A 26,399-nucleotide genomic window follows, 5' to 3' on the forward strand; every position below is an offset into this window, starting at 1 on the left:
AGCCATGTCACCAGCTTGGGGGGTACCCAAGCAAACCCTATGGGGAGGCTTATGTGGAAAGGAAGCAAAGTTTTTTGCCAACCACCAGCATCACTTTGACAGCTGCGTGAATGAGCCCCTTCGAAGTTTCTCCAAGCTTTCAGCCCCATCCAAAGAAGTGTGCAGATAACTACAATCCTAGACTATCTCTGACTCTCGGTAAGAAACTCTTAGCCAGAATTGCCCTGATAAGCCACTTCCTAACTTTTAATCTACAGAAACTATAAGAGATAATAAATGATATTTTTTAAGGCAAAAACCAAAACAACTCTGAACTCTATCTTCCTCCAACCATACATAAAAACTTAAATAAATCACAATCATAAAGGAAAATACTGACAAATAAGACTTCAAAAAAAATTAAACTTTTGCTCTTCAAAAGACATTGTTCAGAAAATGAAAAGGCCAACTATGGAATGGGAGAAAATATTTGTAAAACATATCTAATAAAGGACTTTTATCAATACACATAAGGAAATCTTGAAAATCAAAAAAACACAAATAACCCAATTTAAAAATGTATAACAGATTTGAATAGGCTCTTGCCCACAAACATATACAAGTGGCAAATACCATATGAAAAGATGTACAACATCATTCGTTGTGAGGGAAATGCAAATTAATACTACAAAATACCACTATACAGCCCCAGAACGGATGAAATGTTTTAAACTGACAATGTCAAATGTTGATAAGGTATGGCACAGACTCCTGTGGTTGATAAAGATGGAAAAGGGTACAGCTACTTTGAGATACAGCTTGGTGGTTTCTTATAAAGTTAAGCGTACACTTACAAAGCCCAGGCAGTCCACTCCTAGGTTTTTACCCAAGAGGAATGAAAGGAATATTTTCACCAAAGACTTACACTCAAATACTCATAGCCGCTTTATTCCTAATAGCCGATAGCTAGAAACAACTCAAAGGTCCATTAACTGGTGACTAGACAGATACACAAATTGTGGTCTATCTTTGCAACAGATACTACTCAGCAATAAAAAGGAACCAAATACTTTTACAAAATCAATAAATCTCAAAAGAATTATGCCACTAAGGGAAGATGCCACACACACAAGACTGTGTACTATATGACTCCTTCTACATGCAAGTGTAGAAAAGGTACCCACGCTGGCAGAAACCAGACCAGTGGTTGTCAGAAACCATAAGTGAGGGGACAGGACAGACTCTAAAGGGTATGAGTGAAGCTTCTGTGTAATGGAAACGTTTTATATTGTGACTCTGTTGGTGGTTATACAGTAGTTGTCAAAATTCAATAAACTACACACTTAAAACCGGTGAATTCCACAGTACATAAATTGTATCTTCATAAAGTTTTTTTAATGAAACACTAGAATAATGTCTAGCATATATATGGATATATATAAAAATACTCAATATTAGCTAAAAATAACTATTATTTTATGGCAATCCAAGAAAAAATGGTGTCATAGAGAAAAGATTGAGAATTTTAGGATGCTTTTCTTAAAGATGATATAAATTTAGAAATTTATTTTTAATAAACCCTATTCTATTAGCAGATAATGTAAGGGCTTAGGGTACAGATCTGTCACTGAGCTCCAGTTTCTATGAAAAGAGGGCTGAGCACAGAGCCAAACGACTTCTGACTCCCATGAGGTTGGTCAGCATCTCTCCGCAGCATCCAGGTAGCAAACAGAGCAGACATCACACTGTTTCAGAAAAGCGAGTGGTAAGTGTTATGTAAGGCACCAACAAAAAGTCGGAAGTGAAAAATGCCACATGAGAAGTAGGACATAACATATCACTGAAAGTCTAACAGCCCTTGAGAGAATCTGAAACTTGTCATTAAACACTTCAAAACTACTTCAAATAAAATAGGAGGCAAACGGCAAAGCGAGGCTGCCAAATTTAAATAGTTGCATAAGTGGCACCAGGGACCATACAACCAAGACACTCCAAGACCCAAGTTCTCTCTGCACCTCGCAGGACCTAGCCTGGGAGTGGCAGAGTCTAGGAATAACCCCCACTCCTCCCCCACCACTGGTGCACACCCATCCACACACGCACATGCGCATGCACACACACACACTCCACTGAGGATTCTGAGTAAAGCAGCTACATAAAGAAGGGGAGCTGAGGGAGTGTCCCTTCTTACCCTCTTCTGCTTCATCCTCCTGGGGCGACATCGGGCCCCCCGCACTAGTAGGAGTGACCGGCTGCTCCTTCTCAGACTCTCGCTGGAGACTCACCACCTCATAGATGGCATCTCCAGCACTGGCATGGCCTTTCCCCTCGGACTGAGAAAGACACAAACACGTGTTTCAGTGTTAGAAGCGTGAGGAAACCCTGAAAGATCGTGTTTCAGTGGTCCTCTTGGAAGAGCTGGACGTAAGAGCAGCAGCATGTCGTGTCTGAGAAAATTTGGAAGTGCTTTCTTCTTCACATATTTTAAATGTACAGTTCTTCTAGCATCCTGTCGACGAACAAATGAAGCCTACTGAACGTCTGTCTGGGAAGAAGTCAATCTTTTTCATCAGGAAAAAACAGATTCTAGGGCAGGCAGATAAGCAAGTGTTACCCGATTCTTAAGACTCTCACACTAAAGGGAAGAGGATTCCGTTACATCCTTCAACTAATTCATGGAAGTAGATCATTTCTACCTTATAAATGGTTTACATTCTAAATGGCTTTTTTAAGGAGGAAATACTAAGGTAACTGCGCATTAATTAACCCAGCAATGCCTACAAAGCCCTAGATAAAGTGCCTCCGGCCTCGTCTCACACCCAAGTGTGATACTACATTCCCCCACTCTGGCCTGGCTTCAGCTCTAGGAACCTTTAAATCCTCTCCCGGCTCAAAGGTGTAGAGACATCCTTTTCTTTCTGCCAAGAGAGCCTTTCCTCCTACTCTTCCCTAAGCCCCAGCGATCTTGGATCTTTTCACTTCCACAAAGACTCTAACCCGAGTTCCTAAGTTCCCCATGTTTTGATTCTCGTCATAACCCTGTTCTTCCTTCACTGAACTCACTACAATGTAATTACACATTTATTATCATATTCATTTGTTTAACGGTTGTCTTCTCGACTAGAAGGTAAGTGCCGCAAGGGTAGGGGCTATGTTAATTTCAACCAGAAATAACACAGTGCCTGACACAGCACTGTATTACTAGGTGCTCAACACGAATCAGTGGAAAGATGACTGGTAATGGTCACCTTCTTCCTTCACTACCAAAAAAAAGTATGTATATTACCTACTAACACTGCCTAATTTAGGAATGTCACAGAAACCCCTAATTTTGTTCATGTAATATTAAAATAATTTTATAAGCTTACTGTTAAGTCAAATAATATATGGGGTGGGGCAAAAGTGGGCTTACAGTTGTTTGCATGGAAAATAATACAATAATTAATAAACAATAATATAAGAATGAACTCTGTGTTTCACTTACTCATAACTGTAAACCTACTTTTGCTCCACCCTGTATTCACATAGTATTATAAATAGAAATAACTATGACAATTAGTCAGTATTACTTGAATATTTTTTATTATAACTTTATCAAAGGTATAGTACATCTGTGCCCTGTCTGTTTGGTTTTAATTATTATATATAAAAGGAAGAAAAGTTCTTTTAGACATAAAATCAATGTTTCTATTAAGTATGTTGATACTTTGCAAGTACACATTACAGGTTTCTAGGGGGGAAAGGACACAATTATCACACTGGCTTTTTTTTAACTTACATAACCTAGATGTGGATTTTTCAAATACTCTATTGATTGACTGTCATTTAGAGAAAAAATGTATTGCTTTTTATTGCTTCTTAAGGAACTAGTGTAGCACTTAAGAAGAATGATAGAAAAAATATATATGCTATCATACGAAAAGAACGGGGAGGTCCTACCTGTTTCAGCCTCATGAAGAAAGTCTCCGTGAAAGTCTTTCTGCTGAAATACCAAAACCGCTCGTTTGCAGGGTACACCCGAACGACCGTCTCCAGCAGGAAGCGGACGGGCTCCACCACCTCCGTGACCACCATGTCCACCGCCACCGTCATGTACACCCGCTTGTCTGCAGCAGAGATGTTCCGTGTCTTACACTGGCTTTGTCAGGCCTTGATTATTTAAGAAAACAGTCTCCTCACTTACGAAAGAACTAAGCTTCTTTATTTTCATATTACCTTCAATGTTTAATCTTAAATGTTTTATTGCCAGTTTGATGAATAGGTAACCAAGTATTCCAAGTATGTTTCTCAACACACAGGATCCTATTTTAATCAACTGTCCAAATCTTCTCTAACAACTTTAATTTTTTCCTTCTCCAAATCAGTTCTTTTTTTAATTTTAATTTTTTATTGTTATTCAATTACAGTTGTGTGCCTTTTCTCCCCATCCCTCCACCCCACCCCAGCCAAACCCCCCTCCCTCCCCCACCTCCACCCTCCCCCTTGATTTTGTTCATGTGTCCTTTATAGTAGTTCCTGTAATCCCCTCTCCTCACTGTCCCCTCCCCACTCCCCCCTGTCCATTGTTAGATTGTTCTTAACTTCAATGTCTCTGGTTATATTTTGTTTCCTTTTTTTTTCCTATTTATTATGTTCCAGTTAAAGGTGAGATCATATGGTATTTGTCCCTCTAAAATATAAATAATACAAAATTTTCAGGATGTCTTTTACACTAAAACTATCTTTCAGATTTCCCAGTAAAACCTCTGGAAAAAATCACAAAGGTTTGCTCTTTCATCTCATCCAAAGACATACTAGAAATGGTTTGTTGAGGTGCTTGAGAAAGACTGCCAAGTCAGAAGAGCTGCCCTCCCCTCACTATATTAAATTTGTATAGGAAGATGCTACTAAAATGCGTTATTTCAACATTATGCCTTAAGGGCCTCCCCAGGAGATCTGTCAGTACCCTCATCGTCCATAATATTTATTTACCCTCTGGAAAATCGCTGACCCAAGCTCTGGTGAAATAGTTCTGTGAGTTTTCAAAGATATTGCATATATCTCAAGAGTCCTGACAAGTTCTTTAGAGAAAAACAGTATAGTATTACCAGTCAAAACTGCAGTCATCATTTTAAATGTTTACTTGGCCACAGCCTTCCTTTCATTTGAATCTGGAATCTTCCAGGCCAGTGGCTAATGGTTTTCTACAGTTTCATAATGATAGGTTGAAATATGGATTTAATTTTATTTTATTTATCCTGCTTCAGATTCATTGGGATTTTTGAATCTGTGGCTTGGTTACTCTATACCATTATATCATTACTGCATTACTTTAAAAATTTTTTTTAATTTATTGTGCCCATCCCTTTTGGTTCTCAGAGGAAAGATCAAATAACCAAGCTCATTAAAAGAAACATTCAGTAGTGTTCTTTAAAAACATTATACAACATTTATAGTCATTCACCACATGCCTATTAATGTCATCAAATTCAACAAAAACTGTATTACATTCTTACTAAATACACACATTCTCCCTGCCAATTCAAGAGAAAGTAGGATTCTCTAGACATTGTACTTGACTCTTAGGAGACCTGAAAGTCTAAGGGAGTAATGTAGAAAGGTCGGAGAGAATAACGCAAAACATACTACAAGACACAACTCACTATAGTGAAAAGATCTAAGATATTTCCTCTCCCAGGGCCTCGACTTCTTCTGTAAAAATCAAACCATAATTCATGAATCTTCTGAATAATTTATAATATCAAAAACCCCATTTGAAAATTTTGGAAATCAGGTCAACATTTTGGGGTTGCATATGAAGTAATTTTAAATTTAAAATACATTATCTTTTGGATTAGAAAATTATTATAATAACAGTATTACATAAAGTTTATTTTAATAAAACAAATAAATTTAAAATACATAATCTTTTACTTGAGAGTTAAATGTGTATTAAAGTACAAAATGAAATTGAATTACATGTTACAGTAAACAAAAATAAAAACTGCTTTTGAAACTCTTGATATTTTATTCTTCAAAATAATGAACTGGCTCATTTTTCTCATTTTTGTGCTTTCCTTCTGAATGGTTATAAAAACTAAGTTTACAGGCTGGTATTACAAGCTTGTCTCCAGAAATAAAAAGCTGCAGGTGTAAAAATCATTTATTCCTAATATATGAAAAGCTAAATTTTATACAATCATCATGTTTTCTCCCTTTTTAGCCCTTAGTATGAAATCACTTGATGTGCGATCAAATGCATGCAATTTACGGGACTGGGAAAGACTCTCTTTAAAGAAATTTGAGAATAATTATCATTTTTATGTTATTCATTAATATATTATACTTCCATAGCAATATTCACGGTCTTGAACCAAAAGTCCACTGTGAGTATAAAGAATGTAAGACTGTATTATTATTTTTTTTAAAGATCCATTATTTTCTCAATACAAACTATTGGTTGAATGACAGTAAAGCATTTAGTGTAAGATTATATAACTCATGAGGTAAAACTTTAAGTATGAAGGCAGGTGGTGGAGGGGAAAAAAAAAAGAAATTAAAAAATATCTGGGAAAAGTAGGAATAAAATAAACACAATGGAAAAATGACAAATATGACTATATACCATTTATACATTCTGTTCAACATTAGCCATGGTAAACACACAAAAAAATAAGGAACAAGGAAAAAGGAGCCGTCACAAATGAAATGTCTGATATACGTTACTAAGATCTAAGTTCCCAAAGGTCAAAAGACTGGAACAAAGTAATGAATGAAAAAAATAAAATCAGCTATAATTTTTGATAAGCTAAATACTTATCAAAAATATCCACAATTTCAGAATTTGCTTTCAGCATTTCTTTCACAGTCTTTCAACATTTCCACAAAGAAAAAAAAACCCAACTCTATAATGACATATGAAGCACACAGCACAAATACTTTCTACATAATCTAATAAATCAATTCATGTATCTTTGGGGAGATTGTTCTGAATAGTGGAGGTTTTTCCCAGTAGATGCATAAAGTAGGAAAAGGAACTTCAAAATCTAAAGAATAACAACTCCTAATACTGTATGTCAACTGTAATTGAAAAATAAATATATTTTTAAAAAAGAAAATTTGAAGGACTTAAAGGAGATATAAACTGATTTCTCACAAACTTTAGAGCACCATTCTAAATAGTATTGTGTTGGCTAAAAAGTCCATTGAGATTTTTGGTTTTTCCATAAAATAAAAGACACATTTTTCATTCTCACCAATAACTTTATTGATTTGGGTATTTTGAGTATGCTGGCTATCTCCCACATGGTATAATAATGCTGATTGTTCTCAATTGATGTCTCAGTTTGATTGCTATCAACTTCAGCTGGTCTACCCAACAATGTAGCATTGTCCACTGAGAAATCCCCATCATGAAACTTCACAAACCACTTTTAACACATTCAGTCAGTCATAGCACCTTCTCCACATACAGCACAGATCTTTCTTTTTTTGCATTTCAGGTGGGTTTTTACTTTTCTTGAAATAATAAAGCATAATATGACAAAAATGTTGCATATTTTCTTCCATCTTCAATATTAAAATGGCTACACAAAAATTCACCAATTTTGATGGTTTTTAAATGCATGCTGGTAAGACAGCTGTCACAATACAATCTAACAAAATTGTTTCCAATGAAGTTAAAGACAACTAAGTGCTACTAGAGGCATATTACAGAAAAAAAACGAACAAGTTTTTTGGCTAACCCAGTATTAGATAAATAACAATCTTAAAATTCAAATTCCAAAGCCAGTATCAGTAAACGTTATGTTCTGCATTTCTTTTACCTTTCTAGCTAAAGAGTGTGTCTTTTTTTTAAATATATTTTATTGATTATGCTATTACAGTTGTCCCTGTTTTTCCCCTTTGCCCCCTCCACCTGGTACCCCCATTCTCTCCAGCAATACCCCCCCTCAGTTCATGTCCATGAGTCATGCATATAAGTTCTTTGGCTACTCCATTTCCTATACTGTTTTTAATATCCCCATCTATTTTGTACCTACCAATTTGTACTTCTTAATTCCTGAACTTTTTCCCCCATTTTCTCCCTTCCCCCTCCCAACTGATAACCTCCAAATTATCTCCCTATCTATGATTCTGTTTCTGTCCTGCTTGTCTGCTTTGTTATTTGGATTCAATTATTGATAGTTGTAAACTTATTGCTATTTTAATATTCATTGTTTTGATCTTCTTTTACTTATATAATTCCCTTTAGCATTTCATATAATAATGGCCTGGTGATGATGAACTCCTTTTAGTTTTACCTTGTCTGGAAAGCACTTTATCTGCCCTTCTGCCCTTCAATTCTGAATGATAGCTTTGCTGGATAGAGTAATCTGGGTTGTAGGTCCTTGCTTTCTATCACTTTGAATACTTCTGCCAGTCCCTTCTAGCCTGAAAAGTTTCTTTTGAGAAATCAGCTGATAGTCTTATGGGAACTCCTGTGGAGGTAATTCCCTGCTTTTCTCTTGCTGCTTTTAAGATTTTTCTCTTGATTTCTGACCTTTGGAATTTTAATTATGATGTCTCTTGGTGTGGTCCTCTTTGGGTCCATCTTGTTTGGGACACTCTGTGCTTCCTGGACTTGTATGCCTATTTCCTCCACCAAATTAAAGAGGTTTCCTTTCATTACTTTTTCAAATAAGTTTTCAATTTCTTGCTCTTCCTCTGCTCCTTCTATCATCCCTATGATTCAGATGTTGGTATGTTTAAAAATGTCCGAGAGATTCTTAAGCCTGTCCTTATTGTTTTGAATTCTTTTTTGTTCCTGCTGTTCTGATTAAATGCTTTTTCCTTGTGTTCCAAATCATTGGTTTGATTCATGGCTTCATTTTCTCCACTGTTGGTTCCATGTAAATTTTTCATTTCACTTAATGCAAGTTCATTTCTGCCTGGATCTCTTTTAAGGCATTGAAGTACCCAATGCATTCCTAGAACATCCTGATAACCAGTGTTTTGAACTGTGCACCTAATAGGTTGGTTATCTCTGTTTCATGTAGTTCTTTTTCTGGGGTTTCATTCTGCTCTTTCATTTGGGCCATAATTCTTTGTCTCCTCAATTTGGCAGCCTCCTTGTGTTTGTTTCTGTGTATTTGGTAGGGCTGCTTTGACTCCATCTTAGTGCAGCTGTTACGTTATATGGTGCAGAGCCTTAATTAACTGCCAGGGCAGGGCAACCCATGTCACAGCTCCGTTGCTCTGTGTTGGAGAGGTGTTGCAGAGAAGACAATGCTGCTACCTGGCCCCTGGAGTCTTGCCCAGGAAGAAGCTGTCTCCCTACTCACACTTTACTTTCTCCCCATATGCCACTGGTGCCCTTCCAGCTGTTGCCCTGGTGCTGAACCCCAGAGGTGGTGGGTCTGTGTGAGTCCTAAGTCCATTGCAGGCCCTTTAAGAGGACACAGTTTCTTCCACTGTCCTAACCCCCACTGATTTTTAGAGCCAGAAGTTATGGGGACTTATCTTTCTGGCACTGGGACCCTGGGCTGGGTGGCCTGGACTAGGGCTGGGTTCCCTCACTCCCCAGGTACCCCTTCCATTTTTTTATCCATCACATGCGGATATGGGACCACCCATTCCTGTCTCCATGCCTCTCTGCTCCACTCTGCCTCTCCACCCCTCCTATTCATCTGGATGAATGTGATTTCTTTAAATCCTTCATTGTTAGACTTCTATAAAGCTCGATTTTCTGACAATTCTGGGTGATATTTATTTTGTAATGTAGCTGTAGTTTTTGCTATACTTGTGCACAGAGGCGAGGCCTGTTTACCTACACCTCCATCTTGACCAGAAGTCCTCACTAAAGAGTGTTATTCATACTGAATCTTGTATTACTTTCTATTGTGCCTCAGTATGATAGTATTCAGTGTCAATCATTGTATAGTGATCATGTAAAAACACATAAGATTTAGCATGTATTAATGCACTGTACACATTAACACAGAATATTATTTTCCCTGCAATTGAAAGCAGGGAAATACTATTATGCTAACTATTTATCCTTATGCTAAAGAAATAGTATTGGATGTAGAAATTCAAAATGAATAGTAAGAAAACGGTATCAGATGTTTATTGTGCTCAACACATATGTCAAGACTAGCCTAAATTTCATAGTAAAATCTATTAATAAAAATACTCCATTTTTAAATGAGCAGCAAATTTTTAAAAAACATGGTAAAACAACATTGTCTGTAATGTAAAGTTTTGAGCAAATAATAAGGAATCTCTTAAGAAAAGTCACCTTTTGGCGTTTCTTCATTAAGTGCCAGAAATATGGGTACATTGGGGTTCCATATCCCGGTGATGACATAGGCCCTCCCATCGCAGCTCTTTCCCATGGACTCCTGGGAGAGTTCAAAAAGGAACAGGTACATCAAGAAAATCATCATCTCAAACAATAAATGTATCTTACTTTAAAGAATCCAATCTACTAAAATTTGGATTTATACTCAAAAGGGGGGTTTATTTTCTTTGTAAATTTTTTTCACCCTACAAAAACATTTCTTTAAATATTAAATTCTCCTACAGCTTTCTTCAAAGAGTTTGTGTTTAGAGACACGTATCTCTTGGTTAAAAGAGGCATACTCTTCCATGCTAGATCACAAAAACTTAATATTGCTATGAAGTTATACTTACCTTGATCTTAGGCTGGGCATCAAAAATCTCATAATCTTACACATATAAGGATGTACGCAGTTACTATGAAAACTATAGTATAGATCTCGCTGATGACAGTTAAATTGAATTAATGGCTAACCACAGGCAAAGACAGTGTTCTCCTCTAATACTCTAATTTTCAATATATTCTTAAAATATTAATTTACTTTGTCACAATCAATACCTTCACAATGAACACTTTCCTACTATATACACATTAAATACCTATATACTTTCTTACAATCACAAATCAACACTAGGAGACTTATATTGGTTTGTAGTCATCATGGAAGTTCCTTGGCTATTTCCCCCCACCCTTACTCCCTCCTTCTTCCATTATCTCATCTCCTCTTCCTCTTCCTCTTCATTTCCTCTACTCTTTCAGACTTTTAGCCAGCCAGCTCCTCACTCTCTCTACAGAAGCCAGCAACTCCCTATACTGAGAGCAAGACCACACAGAGTTGTATGTGTGTGTGTTGGGGGTGGGGAGGTTAAAGCTTGTCCCACAGGAGAAGAGCACACAGAACATAAACACGTGCATATGCAAAAAAAAAAAAGAATATTAACTACATTACTTTCAATTTCCTGTATCAACTTCTTACTATGAATAGAGAGGGTTCAAAGGGTGAGTCTTAAAAGAAAGAGAACATTTTTCTTCAGTTTTACCTCCACACAAATGCTTCCCTGAATCCTATAAAATTATTTCAGTCATTTGGTAACTACTATGCATATTTCTCTAGTGTATTGGTGATAGTTCACTAATCAGATTGCATAGCTTGAGTGCAAGGACCACATTCAATGAAATACACTCAAGGTCATGTAGAGGAAACTCACTCAGTACCTCCAACACTCATATATTCATATTCATTCTCTCTCTCTCTCCATCTCTCCCTCCTCACCCCACTCTCTCTCCCTTATCCTCTCTCTCTACTTTCTAATAGGACCTTCATTAGAAACAAGAATGGGTTCTTAACCTCCCCCCCAAAAAATAACCCATCAGTGGACAAGAACTGCGCTATGCTTGAGTCCAAAAAAAAAATGAGCTAAACCAATCAAATTATTCCTTTCAATTAATAAGTACCAAGGAAAGCAGGCACTGAAAAGTGGAGCTGAAAGGTATGGTAAGAGGTCAGGTGACGACAGGCTACATGGAAAATGAAGGTAGATGGTGGAGGGAGACCTGACTTGGGGCAGTGAACACACAACACAATACACAGATGCTGTATCATAGAATGGTACAGCTGAAACCCATATCATTTTATTAACCACCATCACCCCAATCAATTCAGAAAAAATTAAAAAATAAATAAAGTGCAGTTAGATATGTGATAACAAAAACTATACAGTGGGGGAAACTGCTAAATGCTAAGAGAGAAATGGAGAAAACAACTTTTTAAATCCTTTAAAATAATTAGTCATGCCATCAAAAAACAAAGGCAAATTCTGGAAGGCAGGAAGGGGGAACGAAGCAGAGAGAGAGGCAGAGAAGAGACAAGGAGGGAGAAAGGCAAGGAGGGAAAAGGGGAGGAGAGAGAAGAGGGAAAGAAGGAAAGAAAGAGGCTGAGAGAAACTTTCCAAAGCTTTCAAAGTTTGTTAGAATAAAGTGTACAAAGGTGAAACTTGTTCCCAAAGTGTTCACATATTTGGACAGGTAATAGAAGACACAGGAGTATTAGCGTCTTGCTCTAGAGGGCAGAAATACCACAAATGAGGCCAGGTTACAAGGACTATGGCACTGGGTGATTACAAAGAAATAACTTTGTAATAGCTGAAGCTCAGTGACCATGTATTAACATAGTGTGGAGATGAACAGCACTGGGTGATAACAAATCACAGCTGTTGATAACTGACCACCTGTGTGTTGTACAGGTCAGCCCGCCTCTCTTTCCGGGGCCTCAGTGCGGACGAGCCCCGTGATTTCAACATGAACTGTAGAGACTGCACGGGGCCTCAGAAGTTCACAGCAGGCCTGTGACTCTATAACCTGAATTTAAGTTCATGGAAAAATCTCTGCCAGAGATTCATCTTAACCTCTTAGAAAAACCGTGACTAGTTAAGACCTAGGAGCTTCTAAGTGTTTAATGTCTCTGAACTACCTCCTCCAGGAATTTTCAGGGCTCCAGCATTTTCTGGATTGCCTTAAGCAAAAGCACTTGCATTACTGCTGTGTTGTAAAGAGGGACGGAGGACAGATGGATCGATAGCTAATTTGTTTTCACATTCAATGCACCTGGCTGTCCTTACCTGACCTATCCACGCAGTACTCCCTCTACATCTCTGTGGCTCGCTGGACCGGCCGGATGAGAGCACTTTACCCACTGCTGCAGTTACAGACTCACAGGGTCTGCTTCCACGGCAAGACCACGAACCCCCAGGTGGTCAGAGCTGTGTTCTACCTTATTCTACAACCCCAGCACTTCGCACAATGCTTGGCACACAACTGGGAGCTCAGAAACGCTGGCTGAACCATTCCAGTACCATTATTAAAATCAATGGGCTGTCACCATGAAATAAAGAAAATGTTGACGTAATTGGTGACATTTACCTGACATTTGAAAAACACAGGTGAAAGGAAAAAAAACATGTAGTATTTGTTGTGACTAAATATAAAAGTCGCAGTGAAGTAAAAACCTTTGTTTACTCTAAGATGACCATTTCCTACAACATTTCTAAATTGCAAAGTAAATGTTTTCATTAATTGCAATATTAGAAGGTATTTCTGTTTAAAAGTTAAGATGGCTTGCTATTTTTACGTCAAATACCAACTCTAACATACATATTGGCCTTTAAGGGCATTCCTGAAAAAAATGCTGCGCCCACAGTAGGTATATTTTGCTGAGGACAGATAATCGAGGAGGAGAAATTCAGAGAGGGAAATGGTTTTAAGAAAATAAAAGCATCCATCACAATACTCAAGGTAATGACAATGCATTAAAATAAATAAAAGGCACTGTATTCACCCTGGATGTGCTTGTTACAATCATGTACTTGCTATTTTGGGCTCAAAGAAAAGACATCCTTCTAAGAAGCCAAACAGATAAGTGGATGGACATTGTCATAACTCTTTCCTTTTATTGGCTTTCAAGTTGCATATGATTTTTTGGTGGGAAGTTTCCCAAATCTCTCCATCATAACTAATTTTAACTTTAGGTTTTCAAATTTTATTATTACTATCATACAGCTGAAAGTTAGAAACAATTTTCCCATTATGACATAATTTTACAATAGAAAATACATTAAAATATAAAATAACTATCATATCTTTACTTGGTTAATTAAAGTGTTTAAGGTTATCATTACCATATCCAGTAAATGCATGTCACTGTTCTTCACGTTTCGACCTGGGCTTAATAACATTCCAAAACATCTGAAAATATTGGGGGGGGAAGAAAGGAGAAATAAGGTATCAAGAATATATAGAAGCCCAGTGAGCAAAAAGCTGTTTTATAGTAACTATACAATCTGAGCTCTGTACTTATAAATAGCTGTTTTGGTTTTTTTTACAGAAATAGTACAAATAAGAATTCATTAAGATAAATAATAAAAATCATATAGAAATTCCAAGATCTTTACTTTTGCATGTAAAAGATGACCAATGATCAGAAAATGTGATAAAAATAGCCACAAAATTGTTGATTGAGACAGAATACAGTAGTGAGATACAAATTGTTTCTAGATAGAAATGAGATTTTATTTGCCTTAGAGTTATTCCAAATATATAGGTCAAGATCATCTAACCCAGTTAAATTAGAAATGAGATTTAAAAAAAAGTAAGAACAAGACACTTTGCGCTCCCTTTGCACCAAGCTGTATTAACAGCAACAGTCACCCTGGCCCTCAGCAGTCATGTTGACTGAGTAGCTTATTAAAACTATGTCCTGAGTTTGAAAAAAAAAAGTTGTATGAAACACATTACTAAAAACATTATCATATTAGTGAAAATATTATCCAACGCACTATCTACTATTAACAATTTGCTTTATTCTGTGCTTTCTGATGCTAAAGAAGTATGAGAAATCCCATTGACACTACCCCTTTATTTGTAAAGGATTTTCATAAGCTCCAAACTTCGATTAGATCTAACATGTTTTATTTGTCAGGATATTATTGTTAATTCTGCTTGAAAGGGAAGCAAAGTCTGGAGAAGTTAAGCAATTTACCCAACTTTATATGGCTGTTCCACAGGTCCTGTAACCCCAGAGGCCATGTGATCTGTCCAGCGTCTCCCTAACAACACATACCCACTCTTGCTAGAGTGCTTTTTAATGTTTACTTATTTATAGAGAGAGGGGAAAGAAGGGAGGAAGGGAGGGAGAGAGAAAAACTGATTGGCTGCCTCTTACACGTGTCCCTACTAGGGACCCAAACCAGGGACCAAACCTGCAACCCAGGCATATGCCCTGACCAGGAATTGAACTGGCAACCTTTTGCCTTGAGGGACAATGCCCAACCAACTGAGCCACACCGGTCAGGGCTTCCTAGACTGTTTTTATTGTAGCTTTTCAAAATTTAAAAATGTAATATGGGGCATTTTATACAAAAAGTAGAGAACATAGATCAATTAAATATAAGATTTCTTTTTAATTTCAAAAAATGTGGTAGCTGGCCAGTCAATATTTAATCTGATCCTTGTTATTTACCAAAGGTTTACTTTTCTAGTGGTATTGGCTTTTTCCCCCATGAACAGGTAAGTGAATGATCCTATCCAAATATGAGCTCAGTAAGTGGTAAAACAGAATATACTTCCTCTGAGTACTTTAAGATACTTTGCTCAAGACTCCCCTTTGGCCTCCAAAAATAATCAAGTATATAACAAAGATGATCTTGATAAGCTCTGAGGATAACTTTCCAAGCTTATTATTGTATCACTGAACAAAACATAATCTACTACAACAGAGGCAATTACACTCTAATAGTCATAATTGTAATATGATTACTATACACAATTTGATCTCCCTCCTATGAACTCCTATAATAAGCACTGTCTGTATAAATGAAATGTTAATTAATCATGCAACTCATTGTACTATTTCTTCTACTATTGCCTTATATTCTTGGTAAGAAAGAATAAAAAAGTTCATTCTTTTCAGATATAAAATGTGGTCCCCAACTAAAAAGTCAGGTCAGCGAGACAGAAGACTTGTCTGACATTTCCTATACAGCAGTCCCCCTTACCCTCTGGGGGTTCGTTCCCAGACGCTCGGTGGATGCCTGAAACCACAGACAGTACCAAACCCTAAGTACTCCAGGTTTATCCTATACACGCACAACTTTTCACTTCAAGGAAGCACCTTACAGCTTCTCTTTGGCATGTCCAAAATGCCACCATCACTCCTCTTGCACTTGGGGGTCATTATGAAGTAAAATGGGGGTGACTGGAATACCAGCCCTGCGATACCTCAACAGCAGATCTGAAAACCAAGGTGGCAACTTAGTCACTAACAGGCAGACAGTGTATATGGCCTGATTTTGTCATATTACAAAAAAACAGCATGTAATCTAAAATTTATAAATTGTTTATTTCTAGAATTTTCCATTCAATATTTTCAGACCACGACTGACCAGGGTAACTGAAACCATGGAAAGTAAAACTGTGGATAAGAAAAAACTACTGTATATTTTGCTTCAGTTTCATCACTCATGGATTTTTTTAAGGAACAATTCCCCAGCCCTGGCTGGTGTGGCTCGGTTGGAATCTCAAAAGGTCACAGGTTTGATCCCCAGTCAGGGCACACATCTGGGCTGCAGGCTCAGTCCCTGGTCGGGGTGTGTATGAAAGGCAACGAATCAATGCTTCTCTCTCACACTGATGTTTCTCTCCCTCTCTCTTCCTCTTCCTTCCCCTCTCTAAAATTATGTCCTCAGGTGAGGATAAAAAAAGAACAATTCCCTATATTATAGGGGTTTTAAATTATAAAACTATTATATACTCATTGTAAAAAGTTAATGAATACCAAAGTATATAGCAAAAAATTAATTCTCCCTTCTCTATCTTAGCCTCCTTCGAAACCAATGCTAACAGTTTAGTATGCAGCCTCCCTACCTTTCTTTTTGCTTTTTTTTTAAACATTTAAACTCTTATTTTGTTTATCTAGCATTTGCAAGTAAGTGGTGCAATTTTGTATTTCCTTAACATAATATTCCTATGTTAAGCTCAACTGCAAAAGGAGCCTTGGAAGTTTAGGTTTTCCTTAAATGGCAACACATATTACCTTATTTTGATGATCTTTGATGCACTGTTCTTTTTCTGGGTATAAATAAAAAATCCTGCCACCAACTAGCAGTGTGACCTTAGAGAAAGCACCTAATCCCCTTGGGCCTCTGCTTCCTCCTTTTGAAAGAGGGAGAGGTGTAACAGATATACACTCTGAGGGTTCTTCCAGCACTAAATTTGCACAACTTTTTTTCTATCAATATCAAGCTGCATTAGTCATTTCCAAAATTATGCTTCATTAAAGCACACCAGGTTTCCTATGGGGACAAGCAAGGTCTATTAGGAATAATGTGTCAGTAATTAGATATTATTATTATCACAAACACCTAAGGCAAATATTAAGTGTTTCACTGGGGAATTCAAAGCATTCAACCTTCTCTTATTAACTCTATAAATAATGTAGAAAGCAAATTGCTTTCACACCTATTTTCTCAAGGAGCTCACAGTCTAGTAGGGAGGGAAATAAGTAAATAGGCAATTACAACCTGATATGGTAAGTTCTCTGAGTGCTGTAGTGTAGAACATTAACAAAGCAGAGCGAGACACAACCAACATTATTTATCACATACTGCAGTAAACAGATGACCTTCCCAGAATGTGAAGTCGAACCTCTGAGAATGAGATATTATCATATTAATTATACCAGCTACTGTTTATTGAATGTATTCTTTATTTTATTTATTCTTTTACAATTGTCCTAATTTTTCCCCCTTAACCCTCCTCCACCCAGCCCACCCCCTGCTCCCACAGTCCATCTCCACATGGACCGTTATCCATGTCCATGGGTCATTCATACATGTTCTTTGACTAGTCCCTTCCCCTTCTTTCCACCATTTCCCCCTGACCTCTCCCCTCTGGCAGCTGTCAGTCTGCCCCATGTTTCCATGTCTCTGGTTATTGATATTTAACTTTAAGTCAGACATTACTATATTGTTACATGTATACTTCAAACCCACCTTCTAATAACATAGCAATAAAACCATTGTTCCAAAAAGTAGAAGTGATCTGCCCAAACCACACACCTAGTAACTTATAACACTGGACTGCAGCCCGTGTCTATGACTCCCAAACTGCATGGTCTGTTCCACACTACACCCTGGCCGCCTCCCTGGCCTTTTGGCAGCACAGATTACACATTCCCTGCGTGATCCTGGGCAAGTCGCACACTTCAAAGTCTCACCGCATTTCTGAAATACAAACACTGCCTGTTTACATGTTTACTACGTTAATACAAAGTTGAAAGGAAAAACCTCATGGTGGATGAACATGCAAACTAGAGCAGCGCCAATTATGAATTATTTTTACAACTACCACCATAAATGTGAAGAAAAAGTTCAGCCTTCCATAATACCTATGAGATTTTACTCAGAACAGAGTTTAAAACAGCTTTTAACACCAAGTTAGCACCCATACCAACACAAAAACTCTGTTTCTAGCATTGTTGTAGACTCAATGATGGAAAAATAAGTGAGAAAAATAAAGGCGATATGTTAATGCACTGCAGTGGGAAACATCTTTTTTCAATTTTTCCTTTCTGTCCCTCAAATGATTAGGACTCTACATACGTCCATGAAGACTATGGGTAAGAAATAAGGAGGGAAGGGAAAAGAAAGGAGGCGGGCCTCTGACAAGTATCAGTTCAAGACAACTGTCTCTCACTAAACTTCTGTTCTTAAAATGAAAAATGACAGCACGACACGAAGGGGAAGCAACCGCAAGCAAGGAAAGCTGGAACTCAGTCACGGCTTTTTAGAATAATATGTAAAAACGTTAAATAATTTCATAAAAATTGGAATTCCAGTTAGTATCAACCTGAAGAAGTTAAAGCAAAAGATAGTTACGGAAGTCTCCTACATAAAATGATTGGGATTGTCTTTGCCTCACTGAAGGACCGAAGGAAAGAAAGACATGCAGGTATTCCTCACCAGGCACAGTAGTGTGGAACTGTGCAAAAGTGACCTTGTAATCCACGGGAGAAACCGCAATTGTTCTGTGACCTGTAAATACTGGCAACGACAAATTCTACGGTATGACCACAGAAGTAAGTGTTTGAGGTAGGGAAGAGGACAAGATCTCTGGACAAGCAGAGGTCAAAACATTAAGAAGCTAGATTACCAGAAAAATCATCTACGTTGATACAAAAACTGCCCAAAATGAACAGAAGCCTAATACTTAGAATGACAGTGAGCCAGAAGCTCAAAGAATGATGGGAACCCCAAGGATGTGTAGGTCACAGCAACAAGAAAGGGGAGCGTGAAGTACAGAGAGGGGAGCAGTAAGAGAGCTGAGAGAGAGGTAAAACACGAGAGCGTGAACTCTGAAGCTGGGGGTTTTTGAGGAGGAAGGAGCAACAACAGTCTGGAAGAAGCAAAGGCATGCAGGAAAGATGCTTACATGCCTCCAGGCCAGACGTACAAAGGGTGAGAAACATCCATCATTAGAAAGGGCTGTAAGGGGAGCAGTGGTCTCAGGCAGAAGCCAGATCCTAAAGTGAAGATGACTAGGCGAAGGAGAAAAGCGTCGTGCTGATGTCGGACTAGGAGTTCCTGAGTGGAGAATGGAATGGTTTAGAAAGTTGGGCCAAGGTGGAAGATGGTATGTCAGTTGGGGGGACATACACAGTCATGTGGGGATTAGAATCTGAATATTGATGGAAAGCCCAGGAGTCCAGGACTTCCTATAAGGCCTGAAAGGAACAGTTAAAATAGAAATAGATTATTTCAGTGAGGCTGAAGGTTCGGAGTAGGAAGAAGGACCTTGGCAGTAACACGCAGAGCTCTGCAGTGCCCTGCTTTACTCTGGTTTGGGACAGTTAAGGTGCCCATGTCTAGGCATGGGCAGTGTTATCAGCAGAATGTGGGGTTCTGGGCACCTTCTTACTATTAGTGATGGGGGTAAAAAGGAGAACAGAATACATGAGCGTGGAGGTGGTTTTACTTGAAGTGCATCAAGTAAAGATTACTTCTGGATGTCCCAGTTTGAGGAGTTTGCAAAGTTGTGAACCCAAGTATACATTTATTTTACATTAGCTCATAACTTCAACTCACAGATGCTACTATTCCTCTGAAGACAAGGTCCCAAAAAGCTTTCCCGTGTCCTCACAGAGACCTGCCATTAGGCGAACACAGACTTTCTATATTATGAAAGCTACACACACAAAGACACAAATAGTGATTTTAAACATGATTCCTGCATGAAAAACTACTCGGAACAAAATGCCCTTGTGTTGGGGTCCCCAGCAGCACTCCAATCGATGCCCTGCCACGAGGACTCGACATATACCGGTGCTAACGTCCATGATTGATTACAGTGAACTGATAAGAAGCAAAATTAGCAAAAGAAAACGGTGCATGGGGTGAAGTTCAGAGGCAAGCTGGGCAAACACCAAGAGTCCTCTTCCTGCGGAGCCACAGAGGAGACAACCCCTCGAGCAGCAAGCTGAGACGTGTGAAAAGTCTACCATGGAAGCTCAGAGACTGAGTGTCTAAGATTTTTATTGTGGGCTGATCACATAAGTACACTCTGCCTGCCATGCACCAAAATCCCCACCTCCCAGGAGGAAAGCAGGTGCTCAGCTAAAGCCACGCTGTTTGCACCAGAAGCCTGGGCACAGGGAGCCCCTCCTGTCAGTTCCGGGAATGGCGGGAACCCTCCCGAAACCCATGCTTCCCGACACGGGTCAAGAACCAAGCTCCGGAGCAGACCTTCAGGAACAGCAGTTTCAGGCCTGCACAGCACTATTTTGCTTTGACATTTCTAGTAAAGAAAACTTTAATATAAAACAGTATCATCTGTGTGCAAAATAATATAGATTCTCCAGAAGCTCAATTTCACTTAAAACAGCTAAATCAAGCTATATAAACCTTTGGTCAGTTACCAGAAGAATAACAATTTTTCTATAATGGAATATAGGAATAATTTATCTATATATAAACCTTAAAGAAAACAGGGAATGACAATTAGAAAAATAACATGAGAATAAAAGGGATAAATAAACTTATTAAACCATATAGAAAGTAGAAAAAAATCAAATTAATATTTAAAGAACAAATACAAAATTTCACATGTAATAAAAACATTTAACTTTTGTTAATTAATCACCTAAAGTCCTACTAAATAAAAATACATCTCATGTAGTTCTTCCTCCTTCTTCCCTTCAAATGAACAAAAAACATTTTTAAAAAGATTTTTATTTTTATTCTTTAAGTATAGTTTACTAATTATGCTATTACAGTTGTCCCATTTTTTCTTCTGCTTATTCCCCTCCACCCTGTACTACCCCTCCCTCCAAAGATCTTTAAAAATTAAAAAAACTATGTTGCCATTCTATAGAACAAAATATTAGTAACTCAGCAGTGTTCACCAGTGATATGAAATACTTACAGTAAGCCCTCCATATCTGTGAGTTCCACATCTGCTGATTCAACCCACCACCATGGATCAAAAATATTCAAGAAAAAAATCTGCTGCTGACATGTACTATGTAGTTACGATGTATCAGAAACTTTAGGAGACTGGTTACTTTCATTAGGCACTAATTTAAATAGACACTGTCAATGGGGGTCCAATTAGGAGAAAGAAAACAATACTTTGAACAGGAAAGGTGTGCTATAAAGAATTATTAAATGTAACAGGAGGGTAACTAGAAACAGAATTCTAAAGAATACCCTAAGACAAAGGGACAGCCCCAAGGAACAGCAGACTCGGAAGGAGGGTCCTCTCCCTGCAGCTGGTATTCACACCTCACAGGAGAGGGTAGATTGCAACTCAGTGGAAGACAAAGAAGTTTACTGGACTGTCCAGGCAAAGCTGGGCCACAAGCAAGCAGGATACAACCCTCACGGTGCAGACAGCCAAGGTGTGCTGGCAGGTGAACAATGGAAATCAGGACTCCTGGAGCCAGCTCACTGGCAGAGCGGTGTGATCCCTGGAGACCATAGTGTTTGTGTCTGGAGGGCCATGGAAGGTCTCACTGAGGCAGGACCAGGACTGTGAGCTCAAAGGACAGCACACACTGGGTGCCTAGCTGGAGCCCAGCTCCACAGAAAGTCCCAAAATGTTGCAGCAAGAATCACTCCAGAACCAGGAAGAGAAGTCCCTTCCTCCTGCAGTGTCTCTCCAGCACCCTCTACTGGCACAGTATTGTGTTTGCTTGCACAAAATTGGCAGATAAGAGTAAGAGGGTAGACTTGGAAGCAAAAAGCAATAAACTGATAACCAGCATAGGATATAACTAAAATACCTCACCTCTTCTAATTACTTAATAGCCATGTTAGAAATCACAATTTCCTATACCAATAAATAGGAAATAATTTACATAACGTAAATCAAGAATATAAACTGATTCACCCTTATGGAAAATATGGAGGTTCCTCAAAGAATTAAAAATAGATCTAACATGGAATCCTGCAAGTCCACTTCTGGGTATATGCCCAAAGGAAATGAAAACAGGATGTCAAGTAGATATGAGATATAGGCACTCCCACGTTTATTGAGGCCTTATTCACAATAGCCAAATACAAAAACAAGCAAAGCACCCATCAGCGGATGCGGAGATAAAGAAAATGTGGCACACACACAGTGGAATATTACTCAGCCATAGAAAGAGGGAAGTGCTGCCCCGTGCAACACCATAAATGGACTATGAAGACACTATACTAAGTGATAGGGGAACAGAAGAGATGCTGTGTAAGGGCACAAACTCACAACCAGTAGTAAGCAAGCACTAGCGGTCCAACGCACAGTACAGTGAATGTAGACAATGATACTGCATTATAATCACACTTGCTAAGGGACTAGGTTTGAATCATTCCAACCACAAGAAAGAAATGACAGTTAAGTGACCTGACAGAGGTGCTAACTATCACTACAATGGCAGTCACATTACAATACATAAATGTATCAAATCAATATGCTGTATACCCTAAATTCACACAGTGCTACATGTCAAATATATCTCAATAAAAAAAATACTTCTACATTTGAGCAACCAGGAACTCTCTCCAGCTAGGATCAGGCAGCCCCTTTGTTTGTCCATAACTGTCTGGATTAGTCACCTTAGGTTAAGTAAAGTGAAGTAAAGATCCCTTGCCGCTAGAAAAACAAATAATTAAGAAATTACTATTATTATATTATAAAAGTATACTGTAATTTACAAAAGAATTTGATAAGAACTCCCATAGAAATCTACAGATTGTACCAGTGTCAATTCCCTAATTTTCATATTGTACTAGGGACATGTAAGATATAACCAGCGAGGGGACCCAAGGGAAGGGTACATCAGGCCTCTCTATACTATTTTGTAACTTCCTCTGAGTTCATAATTATTTCAAATCTAAAAGTTCATTTAAATATGAACTCCAAGATATCCAGAATAGAGCAACTTACAAAACACAGTACTTCTCAGTATATGATGCTGAAACAGTAACAGTACTGCATACACTATTCTATAGTGCCACCTCCCTCTCCTGGGTACCAGCAGAAGCCACCAAAGAAAGATATTGGAAATTCTGTTCTAATTACAAGTTCCAGTCAAAAGGCTGAAAGACAGTTAGAAACTTCCAATTATTCACTCTCCAAAGTACCTTAAATAACTGTCAGAGAACAATGAAGTCATTTTATATAACTATACCCTATTTTCCTAAGGAAAAAGAGAGCTATCTTTCTACTAACTTTTTCTCATTTTCAAGACAGAAAAGAATGATGTCCATTAAGGAAAATTACTAGAACATCTAAAACTCTTGATTTTCTTTTTTTTTTTTTTTTTAAATTTATTTATTGTTATTTAATTACAGTTGTATGCCTTTTCCCCCATCCCTTCACCCCACCCCAGGTGAACCCACTTCCCTCCCCCCTCTCCACCCTCCCCCTTGGATTTGTTCATGTGTCCTTTATAGTAGTTCCTGTAATCCCCTCTACCCACTGTCCCCGCCCCCACCCCCCACCCCCGCCCTTGCTATTGTTACATTGTTCTTAACTTCAATTAAAACTCTTGATTTTCTTAAGAGATTTCATAGACACATTAGCTGACATAGAGAATAAAAGATGCAAATCAAACTAACATCTAGGTAACTTCAAGTCAGTGACTTGAGCTTCCTTCTAAATCAAACCAAAACAATTTGCATGGATAAAGGCAAAAACAGGTGCTCGGTAAATGCAGCAAAAGACCCTGAGAATGGCCTGGCATCCGATTATACCAGCACAGAAATAGTCAACAGCTCAAACGCTACCGGCCTGTCTACCTCAGTAATGTCAAATCACACTAGACAACTGTTTGCTTTGCGAGAAGAAAAGAGCCCCTGTTGGTTTTTGTTTAAGTACTCATTGGCTTGGAAATCTTTTCCTCAAGAAAATAACACAAGAAAAGGAAACTGTCAATCACTCATGCTAAGAAGTATGGTACTTAACACTTCAAATTCTCATTATGTATGGTTTTTTGCTATGAGCCAGCAAGCACAAAGTAAGAACTAAACCAGAATTTACAATCAAAACAGGCACATCTCTGAATCACTCTACAAATGACCAAATTGCCTTCTAGTAATAATGTGTGATGCATTTTAATGTATATGTAATGACTGCATCCCCCCAAACCAGGAGAAAAGAAAAAAACCCTTTCTTTTCTAGCAGTGTTGGCCCATGTCACTCAGCACAGAGCTGCGGGCTTATAACGAATCCAATCATTGTGCCCTTCACTCCGGTTCACACAGGAAGCACCGGGGCAGGTCTATGGGAACACAGTGATCCGACAGACAGAGAACTCTGAGCCAGGAATCTCTGCCCAACCAACCTGCCACAGGCCTGGAGCTACTGTCACTAGAACACTGCTGCTTCTCAAGGACTTGCAAAGAGGCCCATTTTCTGAATGTATATGGTATTATTTGTCCTAAATCACTTCACTACAAAATAAGAAGTCATACTTGGCAAAAATCAACTAGTCAAAAATATAATACAGCAGGAAACAAAAAACTGCCCACTTACTTCTCAGGTATCAAGCATAACCAACAATCCATTCAAAGCATCAAAGTGGGTGGTATGCGATGGGGCATTTTAAACACTAGATAAAGCTCTTAAAATCCATACCAATTTAGCAGTATGCAAGTAAATCTTTTGTGAATTTCTATATATGGTGATATGAAGCCCATGGAAATGCCAGTGGTCAGGGACAGAGAGAAACACTGATCAGTTGCCTCCTGCACACGCCCTGAATGGGGACCAAACCCCGGCATGTGCCCTGACCAGGAATCGAACCTGTGACCTTTTGGTTTGCAGGATGATGCCCAAACAACTGAGCCACACCAGCCATGGCTTTATAAACTCTTTATTCATTTATTTAACAAGTGTTTTAAAAGAGGCAGCAGCAAGTAAGAAGCTATATTCTGATAATCAGATTGTACTCAGTATTTAATTGTATGATCTTGGCAAGTTATTTAACCTCTCCATGCCTCAGTTTCCTCAACTGCATAATACCTAGAACAGCGCTCCCTCAGCACAGGAAAAGTTCTAAGTGAGAACCGGGTAGCTACGCATTAAGCTGTGTCCCTAGCACTGTGTTAGAGGTTGAAGACTGTGAATAAATAACAGCATTTGCCTTCAAAGGGGTAAAGACAGATCATCACAGTATAATTTATCCAATATGTACATATGAACAACACTTGAACTCCTGAATGCACAAACAAATGGCTTCTTTCATAACAAAAAGTAATATTTTTAAAAACCCAGAATATTGAAAATTCACATTTGGAGTGGGTGATGGGTGCACTGGGGTTCAATATACTACTCTTGCTACTTTTGTTCATGTTGGAAATTTTGTATAATAAAAAGCTGTTTTTTAAAATGATAAATCATTTCCTCTTTTAAAGGATAAAACACAAATTATGGAATGTGAAGGATTTTCTTTCACACCAATGCCTTTATGCTACAAACTAACCGTCAGCAGCCATGTTTCCAATTCAGAGGTATTAAGAATTCTCTTAACAAGATTGCCACCTACTGGATTACCGTACTTTTTGGACTATAAGACGCACTACCCCCCTCAAATTTGGGAGGAAAATGGAGGTACCTCTTAGAGTCCGAATGTAGCTTACCTGGCTCACTGCGGCGGGGTGCTGGGGGGGGGTGGCGGGGGGTGGTAGAGTGGGGTCGCAGGAGCCAGGAACAGGACCACATTTTTTGCTTCAAAATTTTTTTCCTATTTTCCTCCTCTAAAACCTAGGTGCATCTTATGGTCTGGTGTGTCATATAGGTAAAAAAATACAGTACTTTAAATTCCACCATTTAACATTTTGTGATTTAAATATATTGAATACCACATAATAACCCAATAAAAGGCAAGGGTTTTTTCTCCAAAGAAAAATAAATAAATCCAAGTATTTACAAAATATCACACATCGCAGGAAATTCTGCCCATTAGGTCAAACAAAGTATTATTTAAGGAAGACCATTAGCCTAAAGCAATCTCAGTACATGTTAGAGAAGACACTTACAGAGGTCAACTGAGAAATGTGTGAAAAAGCAAAGAAACTTAACATGGATT

The 26,399-nt window shown here is 38.3% G+C and overlaps 1 protein-coding gene across 6 annotated transcripts in view; it reads right to left on the reverse strand.

The window, feature by feature from the left end:
* Positions 1-26,399, reverse strand: part of RABGAP1L (RAB GTPase activating protein 1 like) — a 446,160-nt gene that overhangs the window by 353,045 nt on the left and 66,716 nt on the right. For 5 of the 6 annotated variants that reach the window (XM_053916149.2, XM_053916150.2, XM_071219847.1 and 2 more), the window contains 4 exons: positions 13,954-14,020; positions 10,238-10,340; positions 3,919-4,085; positions 2,171-2,312 (listed from right to left, as the gene is read on the reverse strand). In XM_053916149.2, coding sequence (XP_053772124.1) covers positions 2,171-2,312; positions 3,919-4,085; positions 10,238-10,340; positions 13,954-14,020 — 479 coding nt within the window. The remainder of the gene's footprint in view (positions 1-2,170; positions 2,313-3,918; positions 4,086-10,237; positions 10,341-13,953; positions 14,021-26,399) is intronic. The other variant, XM_053916154.2, reaches the window with a different exon arrangement.

The sequence above is a fragment of the Desmodus rotundus genome, chromosome 12 (assembly GCF_022682495.2).
Source record: "Desmodus rotundus isolate HL8 chromosome 12, HLdesRot8A.1, whole genome shotgun sequence".
NCBI lineage: Eukaryota > Metazoa > Chordata > Mammalia > Chiroptera > Phyllostomidae > Desmodus > Desmodus rotundus.